This window comes from Carettochelys insculpta, chromosome 5, assembly GCF_033958435.1.
Source record: "Carettochelys insculpta isolate YL-2023 chromosome 5, ASM3395843v1, whole genome shotgun sequence".
Classification (NCBI taxonomy): Eukaryota; Metazoa; Chordata; order Testudines; family Carettochelyidae; genus Carettochelys; species Carettochelys insculpta.
Window position 1 is genome coordinate 63,453,910 of NC_134141.1, and position 22,527 is coordinate 63,476,436.

The 22,527-nt window shown below is 45.1% G+C and overlaps 1 protein-coding gene across 1 annotated transcript; it reads left to right on the top strand.

Annotated features, from left to right (window-relative positions):
• Nucleotides 1-7,546: 7,546 nt before the first annotated feature.
• Nucleotides 7,547-17,846, top strand: STARD4 (StAR related lipid transfer domain containing 4). The gene is made up of 5 exons (XM_074994179.1): nucleotides 7,547-7,651; nucleotides 10,942-10,991; nucleotides 12,174-12,300; nucleotides 16,210-16,324; nucleotides 17,620-17,846. Exons 1-5 carry the CDS (start codon nucleotides 7,547-7,549, stop codon nucleotides 17,844-17,846), a joined length of 624 nt encoding a protein of 207 aa, XP_074850280.1.
• The last annotated feature ends 4,681 nt before the right edge of the window (nucleotides 17,847-22,527 follow it).

Sequence of the window (22,527 nt, forward strand, 5' to 3'; positions counted from 1 at the left end):
ATTCACTGTTGTCTGCTAGTGTCTCTTGCCACAAGGTGTCTGTAATGGAATGAAGGTACAGGCTTTGCCAGGGGTGCCTACCAGACTGACAACCAAGTCCCACCTATTCTGCACCTGGGCGAGGCCTTAATAAAGCCTCCCATATATGCTGGCCACATACAAACAAGCCCACGAGACTGACATAGGCACCTGCCCCGGAAAAGGCAGTAGGAGTCTCTGAGGAGCCTTAGCCTCCTGCCTCACACCTTGTCCTGTCCACTCCCAGTCAGCCACAGACCCTCCAGACTGTGGGCACCACTCCGCCCCAGAACCGCTGTATCTGGGTGCAACCCACGCAGCCATGGAAACCACTGTACTCGCCCAGCCTGTCAGCTGAGCTCATTCACTCATTCACACTCTTCATCAGCCCCTTCCACACCATCATTCCACCCCCTCTGACCAATCACTGCACTGAGCTCAACACCTCGCCCAGCAGCAGCCAATGAGAAGTCCCCACCTGCCGCCATCTGAGCCAATGAGATCTCTCTCATGTCAGTGGACTGAAAATCCAAGGCTCCGCCCATCCGCCCCCTCCAAAGGGGAGGAAGTGGTGGTGGGCGGGAATCAGTCTCACTGCTTCCTCCACCCACGAGTCCTAGGTCCCGGCTGCATCCGCTCTGGCCGGCGACATGAGACGGGCCGGCCGGCCCTGTGATTGGCTGCGCAGGGGAAGCCGGCTGCGCGCTCATTGGCTGCCGCTGTCGGATGCTTTGCCGGCTGAGGCGGCTCGGGGCTCTCCAGCGCATCGCGGCGGCAGGTGCGGTGCCAGGCGGGCGCGCGGCGGCCCCTTGCCCACGGGGCCCAGGTGAGTGAGGGCGGCTTGGCCTGGCCCGGCCCGGCCCGCAGCTGCCCGGGAACAGGGAGGGCGCTGCACTGGGGTCCGGGCTCAGCGGCGCCCAGCCTCAGGCAGCTCGGGAGCGGCGTGATCCCTGCCCAGTCCAAAGGTGCCCTGGCGCTGCCGGGAGTGCCCGAGTGTCCCGCCCAGCCGCCGCTGGTGCTAAGGAGACGGAGATGTCCGCCCCACCAGTGCCGCGGGGGCCTCCCTGAGCCCGAGCATCGGCACCAGCCAGTGTAACACTTACAGCTCCTACAACGAGTCTGGTGGCGTCCTGACGACTAACACACTCGTTAGGGCGGAAGCTTTCCAGAGATGCACTCAACTTGCTCAGAGGTCGGGGTACAGAGAGGGGAGTGTAACTTCAGTGCTAGTTAACTCAGGGCGCCCGAGGGTCACCTTCCACGGTGATGAGAAAGTGACAGTACTTACTGTAGTGGGAGAGCCGTTCCATGTGGCTATTCAAACCCATTTTGACAGTGTCAAATTTGCATATTAATTCTGCAGCTAAGCAGTTTCATGTTGCAGTCTATTTTTGAAGTTATTTTGCCTCAAGGGAAGCTTGCAAGTCAGTAAATATGTCCAGGGAGGTTAAAGTGCTGCCCCCACTGGGTTTTGAATCTAACCACTCTTGATGTTTGATTTGTGTTTGTTAATTCTTTTGTGCAGCATACTCTGGTTTTTGTTCAATGTACATGGCAGAGGGGCATTGCTAGCGTACAATGGTATACAGTAAAACCCTATTTACGCAATTTCAACTTGTGGGTTACTTGGATTAACAGGAGTTAAAATTGTAAGTGGTGGGGAGCTGGAAACGAGGTGACTCCTAGCTCCCTGGAACTCCTGGGAGCTAGGAAACTGACCAGTGCAGCAAGGACAGGAGCCAGGCTGCCACCTGTTTCGCAGCTCTCCACCAGTCCCAGTTCCCCCAGCTTGCGTGGAATTCGACTTACACGTGGTTGCCTGGGAACACAACCTACACCTAAGTTGGGGGTAAACTGATTATCACATTAGTTGATGTGCAGGTGAATGAGCCTTTGATGGTATGACTCTTGGTAAGATCATGTGATTGTGTCACTGGCTGTGTGGATGGGTTTGGCAAGAGGGTTTGTTGCAGGGATTAGTTCCTGGGTTAGTGTTTCTGTTGTGGAGTATGAAGTCAGTGGTATTTCTTTCACGTTGGGGAATTTTCTGTAAGCGAGGACCAACCTGCCTCTCAAAGTCTGTGAGAGCACGGGATCTTCATCTAGGGTTGTAGATCCTTGACAACATGTAGGCCAGGTTTTCACTGGGGCCTGTAAGTTATGAATAGTAGTGTTCAGTTTCTTTCTGCTCTTGCCCTAGTACTTTTGTTGGTCTTCTTGTTGTTTTTTTTTTTTCTGAAACAAACCAACACGGCTGCCTCTCTGAAGCTAGCTACATTTCCCACAATAGCAGGTTGTGCCCAACCCTCTGTTACTGACACTGGGCAAAATGGTACAGGAGTATAAGCTTACTTCAGGCTGAAACTTCAGTGCTGTGTGTTTAGTTCCATGAGTCTAGTGCTGTTTAAATTTGCTAACTGGAAATGTTTCTGGTTTCCTCTTAGAGATGCGGTGGTACCTCCAGTGGGCAGTGTTTTTACTGTCCTCAAGAACAGGTTAAGCATTCATCTTTTATGTGTTCTCTGGATGTTATTCACCCCATATTAGATAAGCAAGGTGGGTGAGATGCTGTCTGTTATCAAATTAACTTCAGTTCATTAGAGAGAGAGATGTTTATTGACACAGTATTTGTCAATAGTAATTGCCTATAATTAATAAGGATGTTTTAATATTCCATCTTTGGAAATAAAACTCTCTCAGTTTTAGAGGTAAGTGATCTGCATCTATTGGTCTTTAAGGTGTGTTGTAAGGCTTGTGTATTTTTAGTACTCTTCCATTCATAAAAGACCTTATGAGATTTTTTCTGAAGGTTGTTGGTGGAGGATAGCCCACTGCTCTCACTTGTTAATTTTAACAGAGAGGAAGCTGTGCTAGTCTATACACTATCAAAACAAAAAGCAGTCAAGTAGTACTTTAAAGACTAGCAAAATGGTTTATTAGGTGAGCTTTCGTGGGACAGACCCACTTCTTCAGACCATAGCCAGACCAGAACAGACTCAATATTTAAGGCACAGAGAACCAAAAACAGTAAGCAAGGAGGACAAATCAGAAAAAGATAATCAAGGTGAGCAAATCGGAGAGTGGAGGGGTGGGGGGGAAGGTCAAGAATTAGATTGAGCCAAATATGCAGACAAGCCCCTATAGTGACTCAGAAAGTTCCCGTCACGATTTAAACCATGTGTTAATGTGCCGAATTTGAATATAAAAGCCAGCTCGGCTGTTTCCCTTTCCAGAACGGTGCGATAATTCCTTTTCAGTAACACACATACCTTTTAGGTCATTAACAGAATGCCCCATTCCATTAAAATGTTGACTAACTGGTTTGTGGATCTGGAGTGTTTCGATGTCTGTTTTGTGCCCATTGACCCTTTGTGCCCATTGACCCTTTGTGCCCATTGACCCTGCCAGCTTTGTCCACATATCTTCTCTGGAAATACCATCACTGGACCTAACCAGGTTACTCACAGAATCACGGGCACTTTCTCATGCTCCTCTACTAACATCATATATGCCATCATGTGCCAACAATGCCCAGATGCTTTGTATATTGGACAGACTTCTAACTCCCTCAGACAAAGGGTCAATGGGCACAAAACAGACATCGAAACACTCCAGATCCACAAACCAGTTAGTCAACATTTTAATGGAATGGGGCATTCTGTCAATGACCTAAAGGTATGTGTGTTACTGAAAAGGAATTATCGCACCGTTCTGGAAAGGGAAACAGCCGAGCTGGCTTTTATATTCAAATTCGGCACATTAACACATGGTTTAAATCGTGACGGGAACTTTCTGAGTCACTATAGGGGCTTGTCTGCATACTTGGCTCAATCTAATTCTTGACCTTCCCCCCCACCCCTCCACTCTCTGATTTGCTCACCTTGACTATCTTTTTCTGATTTGTCCTCCTTGCTTACTGTTTTTGGTTCTCTGTGCCTTAAATATTGAGTCTGTTCTGGTCTGGCTATGGTCTGAAGAAGTGGGTCTGTCCCACGAAAGCTCACCTAATAAACCATTTTGCTAGTCTTTAAAGTGCTACTTGACTGCTTTTTGTTTTGTTAATTTTAGTTACTCTTAGTGAAAAAAAAAAAACTTACAAAATTGCAGTGATAAAAGTTTGGGAGTACGGGCAGCCGCTCTGGCTGCATTGAGAGCTATATAAATTAGACAGTTCAAAACAAAGAGTTTAATAAGATTCTGAAGTGTGAAGCAGTAGCAGCCCTATGAGATTTCCTTACACTGAGTATAGGACACCTGGTAAAATTACTCATTCAAGTGAGGTCAACAGCAGTCAGTTGTAGACATGTTCAAGTTAACATCAAGTTGAAGGTGTCTCTGTTAGAAAGAGATACTGTATAGTTGGATTATTTGTATTTCCATTGTTATCATTACGGCTTTGGTGTTCACACAGGGAAGTGTCACACACATACACAAACTCTCCTGTACACTTCTCATACTGAGAATGTGTGTGAGACCAACCTAGCTCCCGTCACAATGCTCTTTGCCCTGTCTGACTGACTGGCCCCAGGGATAGACCTGCCTCTCCTAGTACCTGGCACAGTGTCTTTCCAAGGCAACATATATATATATTTTTTTTTGGGAGGGGAACATGCAGGGTCTCATACTCTTTCCCCCACCACCAAAGGTTTCTGCCAGGAGTCACACCAGAAGATGTCTAGCAGCAACCTTTTGGTACTGCATGGGAGTGCAGGAGAGGGAGCTGCCACCAGCTGCAGAGAAGTTGGTGGCGGGGGTGGGTGTTGGGATGACCTTATTCTGTATCTTTGTGGAACTCGTCTCTTTCTCGGCCCCAGTTTCCATGTGGTGCTGGAAGCAGCTTTTCCCTTCCTGTCCATACAGCATCAAAGGCAGCTAACACAAGTGTTTCTTAAAAGCTACGCACTTAAGTGGACACCCAGGAGAGATTCACTTGCCACCCAGCCTAGCAGAGCACCCACAGCCAACATGTGTTTGTATTGGTGATGCATATTTGTGCATGCCTTAGAGTACATGACAAAATTTATTCCTCAGATGGAGGAAATATTGGCTAACGCCTCCAGGCTGCTGCTGGCTACTCACGTAACTAGCTGCTTCCTGTTTTCCTGCTGCAGCGTGGGCAGGAAAGGATTAAGCCCAATGGAAGCATTATGGACCAGGGCCCAGGAAGTCTGATTCTGGGGGCTACAATGGACCCAGCCAGAGAGGTGATGCAGAAGGGGATGGTGCCTAGGGTAGAGTGCACTCCTCTACTCAGGAGCCAGGATTGAGGTGTGAGTGAAAAAGGTGCTTTGCCCCTGTCAGGGGACTGCTGTGGAACTTGCAGAGTTGGGGTATGAACAGGCTGGAAATTGCTTCTGCACCACCACTCCAGAGCTTAGCTGAGGGATGGAGAGGCCTCCAGTGACATGTGGGCTTTGGCACATGCACACCTTGGCTCTTCCTGGACACCACTCCAGGCTGGAGGGCCTTGGGCTTTCCTAGTGTCCAGCCAGCCAGAGGTTTTAGGGGAAGGACAGGGCCTGCCAGACCCTTGTTAACTGTTACATATCCCAATAATGTGCCCCGCTGGGTGGGATGTGGAGGAGCAGCGGGAGAGGAGGGGCAAGGCAGAAAGAGGACTGTGACAGAGGTAACACATAAGGGCCAGTAGGTGGATAGCAGAGTGACATGTAACTAGCTGCTGAGTGCAAGCAGGCACCAGACATCAACCACAACAGCTCACAGCCAGTGCTAGCTGGAAACAAGATGGTGTGTGGTGGGGCTAATTGTCAAATGTTTAATTTCAAATGCAAGAGTTAACTAATTTTATTAGCTCTGGGCTATATCCACAGAAGACCTTAGGTTCTTAGACCCAAAGTGTTGATCCTGAAAACCCGTGCTTAGCTACCATCAATCCCTGAAGGCTCTTACATGCTTATGTTTCTGCTATTAAAATCCTAAATTTTTGCTGGTGGGTATATGCAAAGCTGCCTGAGTCCTGACATTGGTGTTCAACTCAGCATCTAGCTTACCTGTAAACTTCACTGGGGTCCTTAAACTACATGTTCCTTTGTTTGTTTTGCTTGTGGAACCCAATCTGGTAGGCATTTTTGGAGACCAGCTACTCACAAACACTGGCAATAGCAGTAAGCCTCTTCCACTCCTACATCTTGGAGCACAGGTGATTGATGACCATTTAGTGCTCCCCTTGTACCCAATAGTTAAAACACTTCCTCAGGATGTAAGTGATTTCGCTTCAGATCCTCACTCTTCCTGAATCAGAGGAAGGACTTGAACTCAGGTCTGTCTCCTAGGTGAGTGCAGTTACAAGTGGTGCCCGGGTGGGGCGGGGCCTGACTGATTCCTGCTGCCACTGAGTTAGACTTTTAAGTCCTTTCCTCCGCACTTCCTACTGGCTAATTTAGGCAGCTCCCTGCTTATTGTGCTGGTTTCTGTGACTCCCATTCTTAGTGCTTAGTTTCTCCCCCATATGTTGTGTAAGGAGCCTCAGCACCTAGCTTGAGGATGGGGATTCCTCTGGGTGGCAAGTTGCAAAAAGTTAGGTGCTGCTGTGCTGAGCTCAAGTCCCTTTCTGGATCTGTATGTTTGCTTTTAAATATAGCCTTCGCTATCTTATAAAAGACTTGTAGTTAGTAGGTCTAACCTCCCATATCTGTTTAGTATCTACAAAGTAGTTGTTGCCAATTGTCAGTCTAGATTTTCCACAGGGTCCTCTTTTCCATGAGGTATATTTTTTTAGTCTTTTTTGTGCTATAGGTAGGTGATCACCATTAACTTCCATTTACAGAAACTCCTGAGCCATGTTTAAGCTAGTGTGGAGTGCATAATATATAAATGTGTTTGCGAGTGGCTAAAATAATGACATACTTTGGCCTTCAGTGATTTGATATGTTCAAGATACCATGAATTTGCAAATGTCCTTCCAAGTTAGAGCCTTTTTGCACTGAAATCAATGGCAAAACTCCCAGGCTAGGGCTACACTGTAGCTGTGTCTTGAAATAACTTACACAATTTGTGTTTGTGCAAATTGAGTAAGTTATTTTGAGGTAACTTATTTTAAACTTCCTACTACCCTCTCACAATAAAGGGTAGCAGGAAAGAAATACCACACTCAAAATAGCCCTGCTATTTCAAGGGCGGTGTTTACCCATGGGGTTTCTATTTTGGGATGCAAATATGTCCCAAAATGGAAACCACAGTGTAACCATAGCCCCATTGACTTCAGCAGGAAAAAGATTCAGCAGTTCTTTTCCTCTTTGGAAAACTGCCCTAGGGCACGTATTAGGGATTCTGAGGTAATTGAGGACAATTTAGCTAAAGTATGAGTTCAAAATGCAGTGTACACCTATGTGGATGCTCTCATGCAGAGGTGGCTTTAGTTCACCTTAGTTTAATCCTCTAATTCAGTTTAGTTTTCTTGAGTGTTCTTGCTCTTAAATGTTGGCTCCAGGTGTCAGACAGTGAATACCTCACAGAGAAATAAAGGCTGATCTCAAACTTAACTCCTGTATTTACAGAGGAAAAAAGAATGGAGATCCTTCCAGATGCATCTTCACTAGCAACAAAGCTGAGCAATACTCTAATCCAGTACCACAGCTTTGAAGATAATGAATGGCGAATTGCTAAGAAAACGGTAAACAGTCTAGTTACTACAACTTAGTATGCGATTGTATTGTTGTTTTTCTTATCAGATGAGTAGTAAGGCACTAATGTTTCCTTTCTTCTTGCACTCCTGAACAATGGCAGTTTGAGAAGTTAGTTGCACAGCACTTTCAAATAGAATTCTCTGTACAGCAGAGGACTTCTGTCAGCTTCATTGTTGCTTGTCCACTTTGAATCCTAATACTGATCTCCTTTTGCAGTAGCAGATTTTCAGACCTTTGTAGTCAGTTTGTTTTGAAGCAGATATCTGTGATGCTGGATGAAGTATTTTCCTCCTGTAATCTGCTTAAATATACATTATTGTTCTTAAAACAGAAGTAGTAACAAACATCACACAGACAACTTCCTTCTTGCAGAAACTCCAGGGAAGGGAATTATGTGCTGTCCAAAGAAGCAGACGTCTGGCTCCTCTGTCTCTTTCTTTGGCCTCACAAGTTTCATAGCTTCTCTGGTCACTCTAATCTCTAAATATTACAGATGGAGACAAGTATAGCTCAAAGCTGTTCACCTCGGCCTGGAAAGGTGGGCCTGGGCATCTACTTTCACTTTTGTGAAGTTTATTCCCCTACCCAAAAGAACCTTGGAGTTCAGCTGCACAACAAACCCACATGATGTGGTTACTGGGTGGCATTTTTACTCTCTGGGCAATTTTTTTTCTTTAATCAATCTTTAATCAGGGTGAATTGATTTTAAATCATTGATTGAAATCACCAGAAGAAAAATCATTGATTTAAATCAAGTTATCAAAAAAGCTTGGACTGACTGTGCGTAGAGTGCCTTTGGTTTTGGAGTAAGCCCCTTGAACGCACTGGCACTTTTGTTTTTTGGGGAAACAAGCATACAGTGGTATTCCCTTTGAAAAGGAGTTGTGCTGAAGTAAGATAAAAATAAAACAGGGAATAGATTTATAATGATGATTTCATGATCTGTGGCCATGGTGCTCCAAAAAAAGGGGTGTGTATTATGTACTATAAAATGAGAAGATGACACTCAGTGGCAATTCTACGTTTCTCTTACTGCAGCTTTCTGCATTATATCCTTGTGTGATAGGTTCTAAACCTAGATAACTAAGTAAACAAGCCACAAGGATTGGCTAAGATAAACATTTTTTCTAGCAACATCCAACACAGCAAACAGCCAGGGAATTTTCTTGTCAAATCACACTTAGCTAAAATGCACAGAGAGAGCCTTAAAATAATGATGCATTGCGAAGTGAAGTATTTAAGTTAATAGCCAACTGATTCATGCAGCTGTATCCAAATCTTCATCCACATCATTTTCTCACAGAAAACAGTTTTCCTTATGCTGTTGCATTTTTGCAGCTAGGCCCTGCATCTCCTTTCATGGCTTACACTTAACACACTTCACCTTTTTTACCTAGGGAACAATTTTTTTTCAAAACATTCCCAGATAAGATCTCTCTTACCCCCCAGATGCTATGACAGTTTTTCTGTGGCAAAAGTGTGGGGGAGCTGTGTGTGGTGCTGAATCATGCTTTCCTTTATTTTTCCAGTCCGTTTCACTGTTCTTTTCTATGCTGCCTCTGTGCTTTCCTATATATTGTCTCTCTGCCTTAAGACAACATCTTTACTAACTCTCCACGTAAGCACAGAACAAAAACAATCCTATCCGGCTCGTGTCTTTCTTTGCACATGGTACTTCTTAGTTGGCTGAGAAACAGAATTGAAAGCCCAGAAGGTTCTAGACTCAACAGCTAGTGGTTAGGCTGGACAGAGTATCCCCATTAATCCCTTTTTTGAGACTGCAAGGCTACGTTTACATGGGCAGCTTCAGTCAGCAGGGAAGTCTTGGCAGAACCTCCCCCCCACAAGATTGCAGCTTCACACAACTTGCTTTTTCAACAGAGAACTGGCGGACTGCGCTGCCCTCTGATGACAGAACAGTGGAATGACAGCTCTGCAAACAGGGCTGCCCGGCAACTGGAAGTCCTCTCTAACCACAGAACTGTCTGCACGGGCACTCTGTTGACAAAACACTGTTGACAGAGGCGTTATAGGTGATTGGAAGGAGGGCTATAACTTCTGGCAGAGCAGCTGACTTTTGCCGACAAACTCTTGACAGTGCAATCTAGCTGTATAGATGCTCTGGTGGTGGTGTTGACAGAACGTGCCTGTGTAGACATAGCCTAACTGTACGGCCGCGTCTAGATCGCCAGGAACTGTCCGCAAAAGATACGCAAATGTGCTGTCTCTTGCCGACAGCTCTCTTGTGAGAGGCTTTCCTGACATTTGACCCGTCCACATGGGGCCAAGTGTCTGGAAAACACCCCCTTCCAAGGCATCCCTTCTTTCTCTTGGACCAAGGAAGACAGGGATCTTGGCAGAACGCTCCTGATACAGCAGACTTCTGCCGAGAGACCTCTAGTCTCCTGACAGAACCCTGCAGTCTAGACATAGTGCAGGTGCAGTATGTTTGTGATGAGATTTAATTATAGCTTTTGTTTTAAATGAGAAATTTAGTATTTTGTTGATTTTGGACAAAAATCCAATTTAAAGAAAAAATCAGATTTTGATTTTTTTTTTTAATCATCAAGTTTGACACACCCTGGCTTTAATAAAGAAAAAGGGGCAATGTTTACTTTGACAGCTAGAGCTCTGTAAGAACCTGCCAACTAGATGCTGAGCCTTAGGCTGAAAAAGCTTGATTATGGCAATAAGTAAGGTCCTAGTGATTATGATTAATTTTGAGGAAAACTATTTTAAAATAACTATACGTAGTGGTATAAATAGAATGTAGCATATGGTTAAAGCAGTCTGCTTTCCAATTTTTCTGCTACATGGTAGTACATTTGGTGACTTTTTTTCCTGGCATCATTGCAGAGCTTAAAAAGTTCCACACAGTAAAGTATTCCATGCAGTAAATGTATGGCTAAACCTGGTGGTTTTCAATCATTATGTAGGGGTCTACAGATTGGTGCTGAGCCCATTTTAATCCCAGATCAAGCAATGCACTTAAGCACGTTAATGACACTTACTCACAGGCTTAAAAGTTAAGCATCTCCTTAAGTTGTTTGCTGGATCAACTTTAGGGTAGCTCTTTTTCTGAGAGACTTCCAACACTCGATACTGAGAAGCACAGCTCATTTCAAAGAGTGCATTTGCATGTTATTGGTAAAAAGATTCTGTGATAGCTCGTATGTTTCTTTTTAATGTCTAAATATGTGTAGAAACACGCAGACATAAAATTGAAGCACACTGGAAAAGTGTATGTAAATAATATTCTTTCACTTTTGTTTTCCAGAAAGATGTAACAGTGTGGCGGAAGCCATCAGAAGAGTTCAGTGGATACCTGTAAGTTTATCTTCATCCTAGATACTGTCTGAAAGTCCCACAGATTTTTCTTAATAGAAGTTGGAGGCGGGGAATGGGGACAAATCCATTAATGCATCCAGTTTATACTGACAAAGTGACAGACTGAGTCTCTTTAATACTTATCTTAGAGTTTAACGTTTTAATACCTGCATGTTGTGTATTGTCTGTAACAAGACATGTAACTGTCAATGGAGACCAAGTAAAATGCTTGCTGCTTTGACATCAATAGTAAAGACTCCTGTTGACATCAACTAGGGCCAGATTTCACCCTTAGACTACTTAGAAAAGTCATCTGCAGGTCAAAGCACCAAGTTCAGACTTGCTGGCCCCTGCATTTGACAGCTCACCTTGTATAATGCTGGTAATCTCATTTACCATGGAACCATTAATGGGCTAAGCACCATGTTTGGGAACAAGTGTGTGTATGTGGGATTTTTGGCAAATACAGGATTAGGTAATGTGGTGAAAGCTTCCAAAGGTCTTCTAAAACAGCTAACAGTTGTAGAATACTTTTGAATGTTGTGGGTTAAACTAAGGTATCTATTATTTGGTATTCTCAAGGGCTACCAAGGCATATTTCTTGGTTGCTCATTCTCAGGGATAAAAACCCTGGCTCACTGATGTTGGAACGATCATTTATTTCTGGTTTATAAAAGTCTTTTCTCCTTCTTACCCTCTTTTTCCTTCCTGTGTTTCTTCTTTGCTTTTCCCTTTACCACTATGCTGCTTTTTCTTGTCCTTCTTCATTTCTTTAGCGTAGGAGAACAGCAGAGTGACAAACTGTTTCACAGATAGAGTTGCTCTCTCTCCATTTACCCATGCGGTGAGAAATAAAATTGTGATTTACTGCAGAAAATGGCCTGTCACTGTCGATGTCAAAAAGGGGCAGAGTGAATGGGAATACATCTTACTGACCTTAAAATACATTTTAGAAAGCTAAGGAATCATATCGCATGGATGGAGAAAAGAGTTTGAAATTTTAGAAATACAGGATGTAGCTTAAGAACCTCTCAAAGTACCAGTTACTGCAAGATAAAGGATTGGATGATTGAATATATCTTTCCCCCACACCTAAAATTTTCTGATAAATTGTTTAGTTTAATCTTCAGGTAATGTGTGTACAGTAAGTGGAAAGCTTAAAAGATTTTGTATTTTAAACAGCTACAAAAGTCAAGGAGTTGTGGAGGACGTTACCAACAGAATAGTAGATCACATTCGCCCTGGACCTTACAGACTAGATTGGGACAGCTTAATGACTACAATGGACATTGTTGAAAAGTTTGAAGAGGTGAAGATTTGTCTTATAGACCTATAAATATAGCATGTATTTATATGGATGCAAGTATGTATTCTACAGTGCAGCATTGCAATTGCATCATTTTATGGGGATATTTGGTGATACAGTTTAAGAAGTTAATCCATGCACGTGTCTATACCTCCCGGACTAATCTCACATATATGCTCCTGCATGTAGTATTCATTTCAGAAGCTTGTTGAATTAGGACAGAATTCCGTCATTGCCAAAATTAATTACCACAGTCAGTTATATTCTGTCATCTTCCCATAAAAAACAATGCTCTGAGAAATTAAACTGTCTTTATTTTTTTCTTTGGATGCAGCCTTTAGAGCTTTTATTCTGTGGGGTGTAACTTTTTTAACATTGCAAAATGATGCATCGGTTTGGAGAACCTACCAACTCACCTGTTCCCTATAGGCCTGCTGCACCGTGCCATCAGGGTTTTGTGCTGGGAACCTGTATAGTGAATGCAGTGGGCCAGGATTTATAGAAGGGATGGGCCTGGAGTTCATTGTGTGCTTATTGTTAGTCTTGTCCTGGTTATTGAGAAGCTTGAGTACAAATTTCAAAGCATTTGATTTATACATTGCATGAAAAATATGATGAATTTTCCTGACTTTAAGTGTGATCCCTGTGTGGATCTAACTTACTGTGTTTTATTATATACAAAATTAGTTTCTCTTTAGAAAGTTTTTGTTGTTGAAGATTACTGTATGCTCTTTTATTACTGGCTTGGTGGATCAAAAGCACTTTGCTGTACAGCTTCATAGTTAGTGAAAAGGACTCCTTGGCTTTAGTCACAAAACTTTTTGGGTGTACAATTTTAGACATCTAGGCCGTGTCTGCACAGGCAAGTTCTTCTGGAAGAAGGTGGCGCTCTTCTGTAAGATCCAGGCAGCATCAACACACAAAAGTTGTTCTTCTGGAAGGAATCTGGAAGAACATGGAGCCTCTTCCAGAGTCTTTACTCCGCTCCTGTTTCAGGAAGAGCTCCCTCCTCCAGAAGAATCTTCCGGAAGAAAGCAACTGTAGACGCTCTGCAAGCCCCTCTTCCGAAAGAACATTCTGCCATGGCACTGGCTGCAGGGAGTGCAGAAATGCTATACGCAGCACCAACCGAGATCTATGGGCTCATGCTCCAGCCACCCTTGAAGTGGCAGGGAGTCCCTGAGACTACGTCTCACAAAGGTGACTGTTGTACAAGCGGGGACGTGAGCTGGGCGCCAACACGTTCCCACCCCCACCCCCAGGGCAGACACCTGCACCGCTGGCCGACTCTGTGGACAGCACATGGCAGCCTCGTGATGGGGAGGGGTCACACAGGGATATGGACATGGGCTCACAGGTCCCATCCCATGACCACCACATGCATGGCATCTTCAGCATAGCGGGGCCCTTGGCATTGTCAACCCATCGCAGCACCAGCAGGGCTGCCCACTACTGCTACAAGGAACTCCCCAGTAAGCACCTGGTGCGTCACACTCTCTGTGGCAGGCTGTGCTGGGCCAGGGTGAGGTCGTACAAACACTTGCCCCCGGCCATGCCCTGGCCCAGGGGTCCCACGCAGGAGCGCTGCCCCAGCATGCAAGCATGCCTGAGGATGACACCCAGCACCTGTAGACAGCGCTGTGAGCTGCACGTCCGTGAGGAGGGGCTCGGGAAAGGACAAGAAACGCATGGCTCACATGCCCTCCACGCAGGGACCCCAGTGTCTGGGTGACCTCCTTGCTTGTCAGCCTGTTTCCCAGGGGGGCAGGGGGCATAGTCCTCGGCACCCAGCTGCGGGCCCGACACGTTGTTCTCCCCCTGCCCGTCCATCACTACAGCCACACCACCTGAGGTCCAGGTGGGACCCACCTCATTGCTGGACATGCACAGCCCTGGCCATGGTGACAGGACAACAGAACCAGGATACCAGCACAGCAAACCCACACCACCGGGGTCCAGCCATGTCTGCAACGGGACACACTGTCGTCCCAGGTGCTGCTGAGACGCGGAGTGTGATATCTACATGCCCAAACCCCAGCAGCAGAAAGAGCTCTTGTGGGACCCTCTGCACTGGCACCGTGGTGACCTGCGCTGCTGGCAGGGGGTCTGCGGAGACACTGTGGACAACTGCCCCCCGCTCTCCCAGATGCTTCACCCACCTCCGAGGCCCCCACTGCCCTGCCTCCACCAGACCTCCCCTTGCATGCCTTCCGGGGACCCGCAGCAGGCCCCCACAACATGGGGTAGTTCTCCACTCTGACATTGAGACACATGAGGAGGCCCCTGAACCTGGCCTTGAAGCGGCAGAAGGTGCACTCCATGGGGTAGCGTGCTTATGTGAGCTGCCCATTGAAGACCTCCTGGGATGGGGCGAGGTGGTGCATATACGGCTGCATCAGCCAGAGCTGCAGGGTTATGCCAGATTGCCCACCATGCAGAGGAGCATGGCGACGACCCCGATTGCATGCTCCCATTGGGGGATGTAGGTCCTGGCCTCCATCTTCTGGGACAGGGCAGAGTTCCTGAAGACATGCATGTCATGCGCCCAGCCTGGCCAGCCCACATGAACATCTGTGAAGCAGCCATGATTGTCCACCAATGCCTGGCACATGATGGAGTGGTACCTGTTCCTGTTAATGTAGCGGCCGCCGCTGTGGGATGGGGCTCTGATGACAATATGTGTCCCATCAATCAGCTCAAAGCAGTGCGGAAAGCTGAAGGTGGCAAACCCTGCAATGGCCTCATCCAGGTCCCTGACACACATGAGCCTCCGGAGTAGCACCCGGTTGATGGCTCTGACAAACTGTGGGGAACGGAGAGCCCCCCAGTCTTGTGGGTTTGAACAGGGGTGCCCCGTCCCCTCTCACCTTGCCCCACACCCGGGCACCCCCTTCTCACAGGGCAGCCTCTCTGATAGGGGAAACTGTGTAAGTGTGGGATGTCCTGGCTCCTCTGGGGCTGGGTTTCCCAGCCCTCCAAGCCCAGCCCCTCACACTCCTGGCTCCCCAGGGTCCTCCTTGCCCAGCAGTCCCCTCCCCATTCCTTGTGCCAGGCCAGGGTGTGGCGTGTGCCTTACCTGAAGGATGACAGCTCTGATGGTGGACTTGCCCACCCCAGCTGCTACCTGATGGAGCGGTAGCTGTCCAGTGTGGGTGAATTTCCACAGGATGATGGCCACGCGCATCTCCACAGAGAGGACTGGGTGCATCCAGGTGTCCTGGCATCAGAGGACAAGAACAAGCCAGATGCAGAGCTCCATGAAGGTGTCCCTCTTCATCCTGAAATTCTGCAGCCAGTGTGCATCGTCCCACTTGGTCAGGACCACCCGCTCCTGGCGGGGGTGGGTCCAGACATGCTGGATAGCCCTGGAGGTGGGGGCATAGCTGGGGCTATGGTGGGTTGGGGCCCATGGAGCCAGGTCTGCAGCACCACAGGAGGAGGAGGAGGACTGCCAGCAGGGTAAGTAGCAGGCATACCATGGGGATCCTAGGTGTCTGCAGCTGCTGTGGGTCCATGGCTCTCAAAGGCGAGAGTTAGAACAGGGCACAGGCTCTGCTTCACTGTAAACAGCTCAGCAGGCCTCAGCAGCATGTGCAGGGAGGGTCTTCCAGAAGGACTTGCCTGTGTAGACACGGCCTAGAGCTTAACTTGTCTTAAGAAAACTCCGAGTGTGTTGTCTTTACTTGCAGTTGCTCAGCACCTTAAGTTTTAGGCACCTAAGGCCTGATGTTGGATACTTCAGATGATGGCCTTTCACCTGCATCTTACAATAACCACCTGCAAAATGGGTATCTTAGTAAGCAAGTTGGAAAATTGAAAGGGTTGACTTCATATAAACATTAAGGCTTCTTATGCTGGCTTCATATGACTGTTTAAAGCTTCATTCATTGTTTTGCTATCCTTGTCCTAAAGAATTGCTGTGTAATGCGCTACACCACTGCTGGCCAGCTCTGGAACATCATTTCCCCAAGAGAGTTTGTTGACTTCTCCTACACTACTCAGTATGAAGAGGGGCTTCTAACATGTGGTAAGATGTTATTGACCATTACTTTTTTTTTTCTTATTTTTACAACAGATTACTCCATAGGTGTGTGTATATGCTGTTCTGAAGCTCTTTAAAACTGGAACTGTATAAAGTTGTGTACTGAAAGCATTGCAAACCTACTACAGGGTGAACCTTTCTAATCTGGCAACATCCATAATCTGGCATGCTTTTAGTTACTCAGCTGACCATTTATCATGGATGTGGCCAAGTTTCCCAGGTTCCCATAAAGTTTGTTTCCAGGACAAGTCCTGGCTCTCAGTGTTCTATGCCATTATTTACTTCTAATATATACCTACATATACTTATCTTATAAAGCTGGAAGAGACCTTAAGAGGTTGTCAAGTCCAGTCCCCTCCACTCTTGGCAGGACCAAGCACCATTCCTGACAGATTTTTTTTTTTTTTTTTTAAATCTATTTGCTCCAGACCCCTAAATGGCCTCCAGAGAGATTGAGCTCACAACCCTGGGTTTACAAGGCCAATGCTCAAATCACTGAGCTATCCTTAAATGTCTTCTAAGAGCTGAGTAAGCAATGGAAGTGGTTGGCAGTGCTGCTAGAAAATATTGAACACCTGTCGTCTGGCGACTTGTCCCATCTGGCACCGGTCAGGTCCAGAGGGTGCCAAAAGAGAGTGGGTCAGTTCAACCTGCAGTGGGCTTCTGTATAACGCTCTACATATTCAAAGCCATGTACAATCATTAGCAAAGCTCCACAACATTCTTGCATGTCAAGCAAGTACCACCATGTTATGCAAGGGAAGTTGAGAGAACATTGTGAGATATGTGGCGCTACAGAGTGTATCAAGTGGAACTGGAACTAGAACTTGCTTATAAATAGGGGTCAGCCCTGGTGTAAAGTTGTTGCTTATTCAGGGAGAGATGTTTTGAATTAACAATAGGCAACCTTCATGCATTAAAACTAGAATCCAACTCTTGGCTCAGAATTCTCCAAAAAGACATAAATGGCATATTGTCAATTGTAATATCCAGAAGTAGAAATTCTTACCATGCATTTGCTCTCTTAAACCCTTTATTTCACATTTCTTCTCCCCTTCCCCAATCCTCTGTAAACAAAGTCTTTATCTTAGGTCAGTTGGCTAACTGCATAGTGGACCACATTTTTAAATGCCTGTGTTTTCTGCTGTAGGATTTCAGTGAGAGGTGTGCCCATGTATACAAGAACAGAACTAAGCCTAGAAGTGTGTACCTATGCAAAAACATGGCTTCGTGTTCCAATCTTTTATTGACTTTTGTAATTGCTTTATTTTTTTGATTAGGTATAAGTGTAGACTATGAAGAAATGAGACCTAATTTTGTCCGTGGATATAATCACCCCTGCGGCTGGTTCTGTGTCCCGCTTAAGGATCGTCGTGACCATAGCCTTTTGACCGGCTTCATCCAGACCGAACTGCGAGGGATGCTTCCCCAATCTGCAGTAGATACTGCCATGGCTAGTACCCTGGCAAACTTTTATTATGACCTCAGAAAGGCTCTGAAAACGTAATCAACTATTGACCTAGATTTCCATACATGTTGTGCAATCATCTGTTCCTCCTTCCTGTTTTGTATCAAAGCTTTGATTTAGATCAGCAGGTACTGCCTAGAGGGCTTGTATACATCTCTAGCTCAACATGTGTGCAACCATACAATGTACAGACTGAACATTCAGCATCATCTGCTTCCAAAGAAAATAACTCAAAATGGGACTCAATCCTGGTAACTTTGAAGGGGCCTCAACTCTCGCTGAAAGTGGAAAGGGAAGTGAGTGGATGCTCATTATTTTGCAAGTTTACAGCACCTTTGCTGCCAGCACCTCACTGAAAATAGCATTTTATAATGTACACTTTTTTATTTAAGTCTCTCCTTTAAAAGATTGAGACATATATAGTCTGTATGTGCATGTTTCTATCTCTATGCGTTTTAGCTGAATCCAACATGACATTTTAACAGTCTGCATTAAGGCTCAGAGTGGAATTCCCCAAAAGGATATAAAATGAGTATAACCACTTAAAAATTGAGCTGTTGTTTGAGAGCTAAAAATTTACTTTCGCAGATAACTAAGTTTTTGGCATTTCCTCAATATTAGTTTTACCTATGATTGAAAGACTTCTTAACACAGCAGTTATGTCAGAATACTATGTATTTAGTAGGAAAATGTTAGTCTTCTCAGAGCCCATTGAATTCAACAGGAGTCTTCATTTGTGATGGCTCAGGCCCATATTCACAAAAGCACAAACCCCTAACACATCCCTTTCTGCCGTCTTGCTTTTAAAAGCAGAAATGTATATATGCATCTAAACTTGAATCTGCTTTAGACTGGTTTGTATTGGTTACTACTGGAAACCCTAATCCATTTTTTCCACAGATTAGTTTGAAAAGAAAACCCTCCTTTTAATTTCCTTTTCTGCACCCTGTATTTTTCTTTTGAAGTATAGCCTCAGATTTGTTTGAAGTTAAATACTACCTCTGGATATGGAAGGAGCTGATGAAGGCAATATGGCAGCTTACAGCTGTTCTCATGACCAAACAGTCTCTGAATTGAAAATTGGAGTAATTAACTGCACTAAAATGCTCTGCACACATGAATATTTTATTTGTATTTTTTTAAATACAGTATAAATCTTAAGAACTTGGATAACCAATAAGCAGAAACCCAAGCTCCAGACTAATTCAAAGCCATGTGAGGACTAGGGGCCATATTTTTAATGGTATTTAAACACGGGCTACACTAGCAAGATTTTTCAAAAGAAGGAGGCTCTTTTGAAAGAGCCCACGGAGCGTCTTCATACAAAAAGCGTTCTTTCGAAAGTAAACCGAAAGCATGCGGTACTCCTTTCAAAATCACTCTTCCTTTCCCGTTTCAGGAAGAGCACCCCCCTTTCGAAAGAAAACCGGTGTAGACGCCCCACAGGGCCCTTCTTTTGAAAAAACAGTCTTCATTTTCGATCTCTGGCCCATTCTTTCAAAAGAGCAGGGGTGGTGTGGGAGATCTCTTTCGCAAGAGCAGATCACTCTTGATCCGCTTTTTTGCATATGGATGCACTCTTTCAAAAGACGCTCTTCCGGAAGAGTGTCTTTCGAAAGATGGCTGTAGTGTAGACATAGCCAGGCTGTAGACATCTTAAGGCAATTGACAATTCCATTGGTTACCTATCTAAATCTTTGGGTGCCAAAGTATCTTTAAATATTTGTCCTTAAGAATTTAATAGTAGCTTCTATGCATCTTTTGCTCTAGGGAAATCTACAAAGTTACCCATGCAACCCTATAAATGCTTAATGGGCACTTTGTGGCTACGGTTACAATAGAGAGGTTTGTTGACAAAAACGGGTTTTAGCAACAAAATATGCTGTGCATTTATACACAAAATAGCTTTTGCCAACAGTGTGTTGACAAAACTTGGCACTTTCACCGGCGGTGTTCCTCCTCAAACTTTGAGGCACAATGCCTTTATCGACAGATTTCTGTCAATAAAACATCTGTGTAAACACCCCCAGGGGGTCTCTCGTGACAGACAGGGTATCCACAACAATGGATTGGCTTTTGTCAACGGAATTTTTGTTGGGAAATCTCTTCTGACAGTGACGTCTGTTGACAGAGGGCTGTAGTGTAACCGTAGCCTGTTTTGATTAGGGTTTATTTCAATGGTGCGCTAGATGCAGTGAAGACACTTTCATTTTTTATAATTTTAAATGACAGAATATAGCAAATAGCATACTGTGTGATAGAAAACTACAGGCGGCTTAATTATCCCACATGTTGCATACTTAAAGGGATATGAAGATGAAAGTGGGCCTAATATTTGGATTTTATTGAAACCAACATTCAGTAACACATGATCAACAAAGTTAATCAAAAACAACTTTTAATGGAAACTCAACTTTCCTTTGCAGTAATTGCAGCTGTAGCAGAGTGAGCGTTAGTTTCACTGTTCAAACTGACTTTAGCCTCTCTTCACTGTTCAAATAAAGAAATAAGTCATTTGGAAAAAAGGCAGAACTAGTGAGAACAAGCTTTTTTTAAGTTCTCACTTTTAAGATGTTGAGTGTAGATAACTTAGTGCCAATTACATGCATTTTTTAACATTTTATCTTGTGTGTCTCTCCAGTCGGAGGAAGCAGACCATGTCAGATCCTTATTGGACTGGTGTGCATGTGAAATATAATTTGCAAAAAGGCTAGCCACGATCAAAAGAAAGTAGAAATGCAGAGGGCTTCCCCTTCCCAAACCTTTAGGGATTCTGAGCCTTCAGTAATACTATGACTCAGGCATTCTTCCCTTCTGGGCCCTGATCTCTCTGGTTCCTAGAGAGAAATGATCCAAGGGCCGAAACCAGCATGGAACAGTCTAGCAGTACAGCTCTATTGGAGTACCATGTTTGAGAATTTAGAGGAATTCCTGTAAGAGCTCATGGATTCTTCTCAAATATCGGAAAGTCTGGGTGATGATGTTAACCTCCATGTCCTTTCCAGAGCTGATGCAGCTAAATCAGTGGTTCCCAACCTTTTCACTAGTGTGGAACCTCCCCACGCCCCCACCTGTTCATGGATGCCCATCAAAGACAATTCTAGCCACTATGTAAGCTTCATTAACTGAAAAAGGAAACCACAGTATAGATTTTTCTGACAGCAATTAATAACATTATTGGAAGATACTTAATTTAAAAAATAATTGATTATAACTTTGCAATTTCTTAACAATAATCATAGAAAATAGATTTTAATCTATCTTTTATTTTTTTCATGGATCCCTTGAAATACCCTGGCAGACCCCTAGGAGTCTGCAGACGCCAGGCTGGGAACCACCCAAGATGATTCCAATTTTTTTTTTTTTTAAACCAAAAAAGAATTGTCAGTTCTTTCTTTATCGTGCCTTACCTTTCCATGAAGGATGTCAAAAGTCTCATTTATAACGGCACTTCAGTGGTGTGGAAAATTTCGAAAGGAGCACCAGGAACCCTTTTGTAGGAAGGTTTGTTTATATGGCACCAGGCACTTTACAGACAAGACTGTAGTGGGGCTACCTGCGACAAAGCTTCTTGGTCTAATTTTTCTTGTTGCCAGGGATGTCTTAAATTGCAGTGGAATTGTTCTTGGCACTCGGAGACGTTAGGCGAGTGAAGCAAAATAAGCACATTTTATTGATGCAATTTTTTTTCTTCTATTTGAAAAATATCCCATTGCATTTTAGCTATAGTGTTCTAAGGATTGTATTCTCTTCCATTTCTATTCTGCCTCCATTTCGCCATAGACGTTGCCTCATAATAGCTGCGTCTACACGTGCTGGCTACTTCGAAGTAGCCGTGCCAACTTCGAAATAGCGCCTGCCACGTCTACACGTGGTGAGCTCTAGTTCGAAGTTGAAATCGACATAAGGCGGCGAGACGTCGAAGTCGCTATCTCCAACAGGAGATGGGAATAGCGCCCTACTTCGACGTTGAACGTCGAAGTAGGGCATGTGTAGACGATCCACGTCCCGCAACATCAAAATAGTGGGGTCCGCCATGGCGGCCATCAACTGAGCGGTTGAGAGACGCTCTCTCTCCAGCCCCTGCGGGGCTCTGTGGTCACCATGGGCAGCAGCCCTTAGCCCAGGGCTTCTGGCTGCTGCTGCGGCAGCTGGGGATCCATGCTGCATGCACAGAGTCTGCAACCACTTGTCGGCTCTGTGGATCTTGTGCTGTTTAGTGCAAGTGGGTCTGGGAGGGGCCCTTTAAGGGAGTGGCTTGCTGTTGAGTCCGTCCTGTGACCCTGTCTGCAACTGTGCCTGGCACCCTTATTTCGATGTGGGCCGCTTTGGTGTGTAGACACTCCCCTGCAGCGCCTACTTCGATGCAGTGCTGTCCAATGTCGATGTTGAACGTCGGCGGCACCAGCCCTGGAGGATGTGTAGTTGCTATTCATCGAAATAGCTTATTTCGATTTCGCTACATCGAAATAAGCTATTTCGACGTAGCATCCCCGTGTAGACGTAGCTAATGCGTGAAATAACCTCTCCCAATGCCACTTCTGGGAATTTATGAAGCTTTGTTCATACCTCTTGTTGAGGTCTGTAGGAATTATGTGTTTTCCACAGAAACTAGATTCCAAAGCCTGTGCACTTTATCGTAGTCATTTCTGGAATTCTAGAACATCTGTTAGCCTTGTTGTGCAGTGCCTGGACCATGATTTCATGGAATGATTATAGA

Excerpts from the sequence above, each read along its gene's own strand:
- STARD4 (XM_074994179.1), top strand. The coding sequence starts at position 7,547 with ATGGAGATCCTTCCAGATGCATCTTCACTAGCAACAAAGCTGAGCAAT. Across the intron at positions 10,992-12,173 it reads GAAGAGTTCAGTGGATACCT|CTACAAAAGTCAAGGAGTTG; the intron begins GTAAGTTTATCT and ends TATTTTAAACAG. Across the intron at positions 12,301-16,209 it reads TTGTTGAAAAGTTTGAAGAG|AATTGCTGTGTAATGCGCTA; the intron begins GTGAAGATTTGT and ends CTTGTCCTAAAG.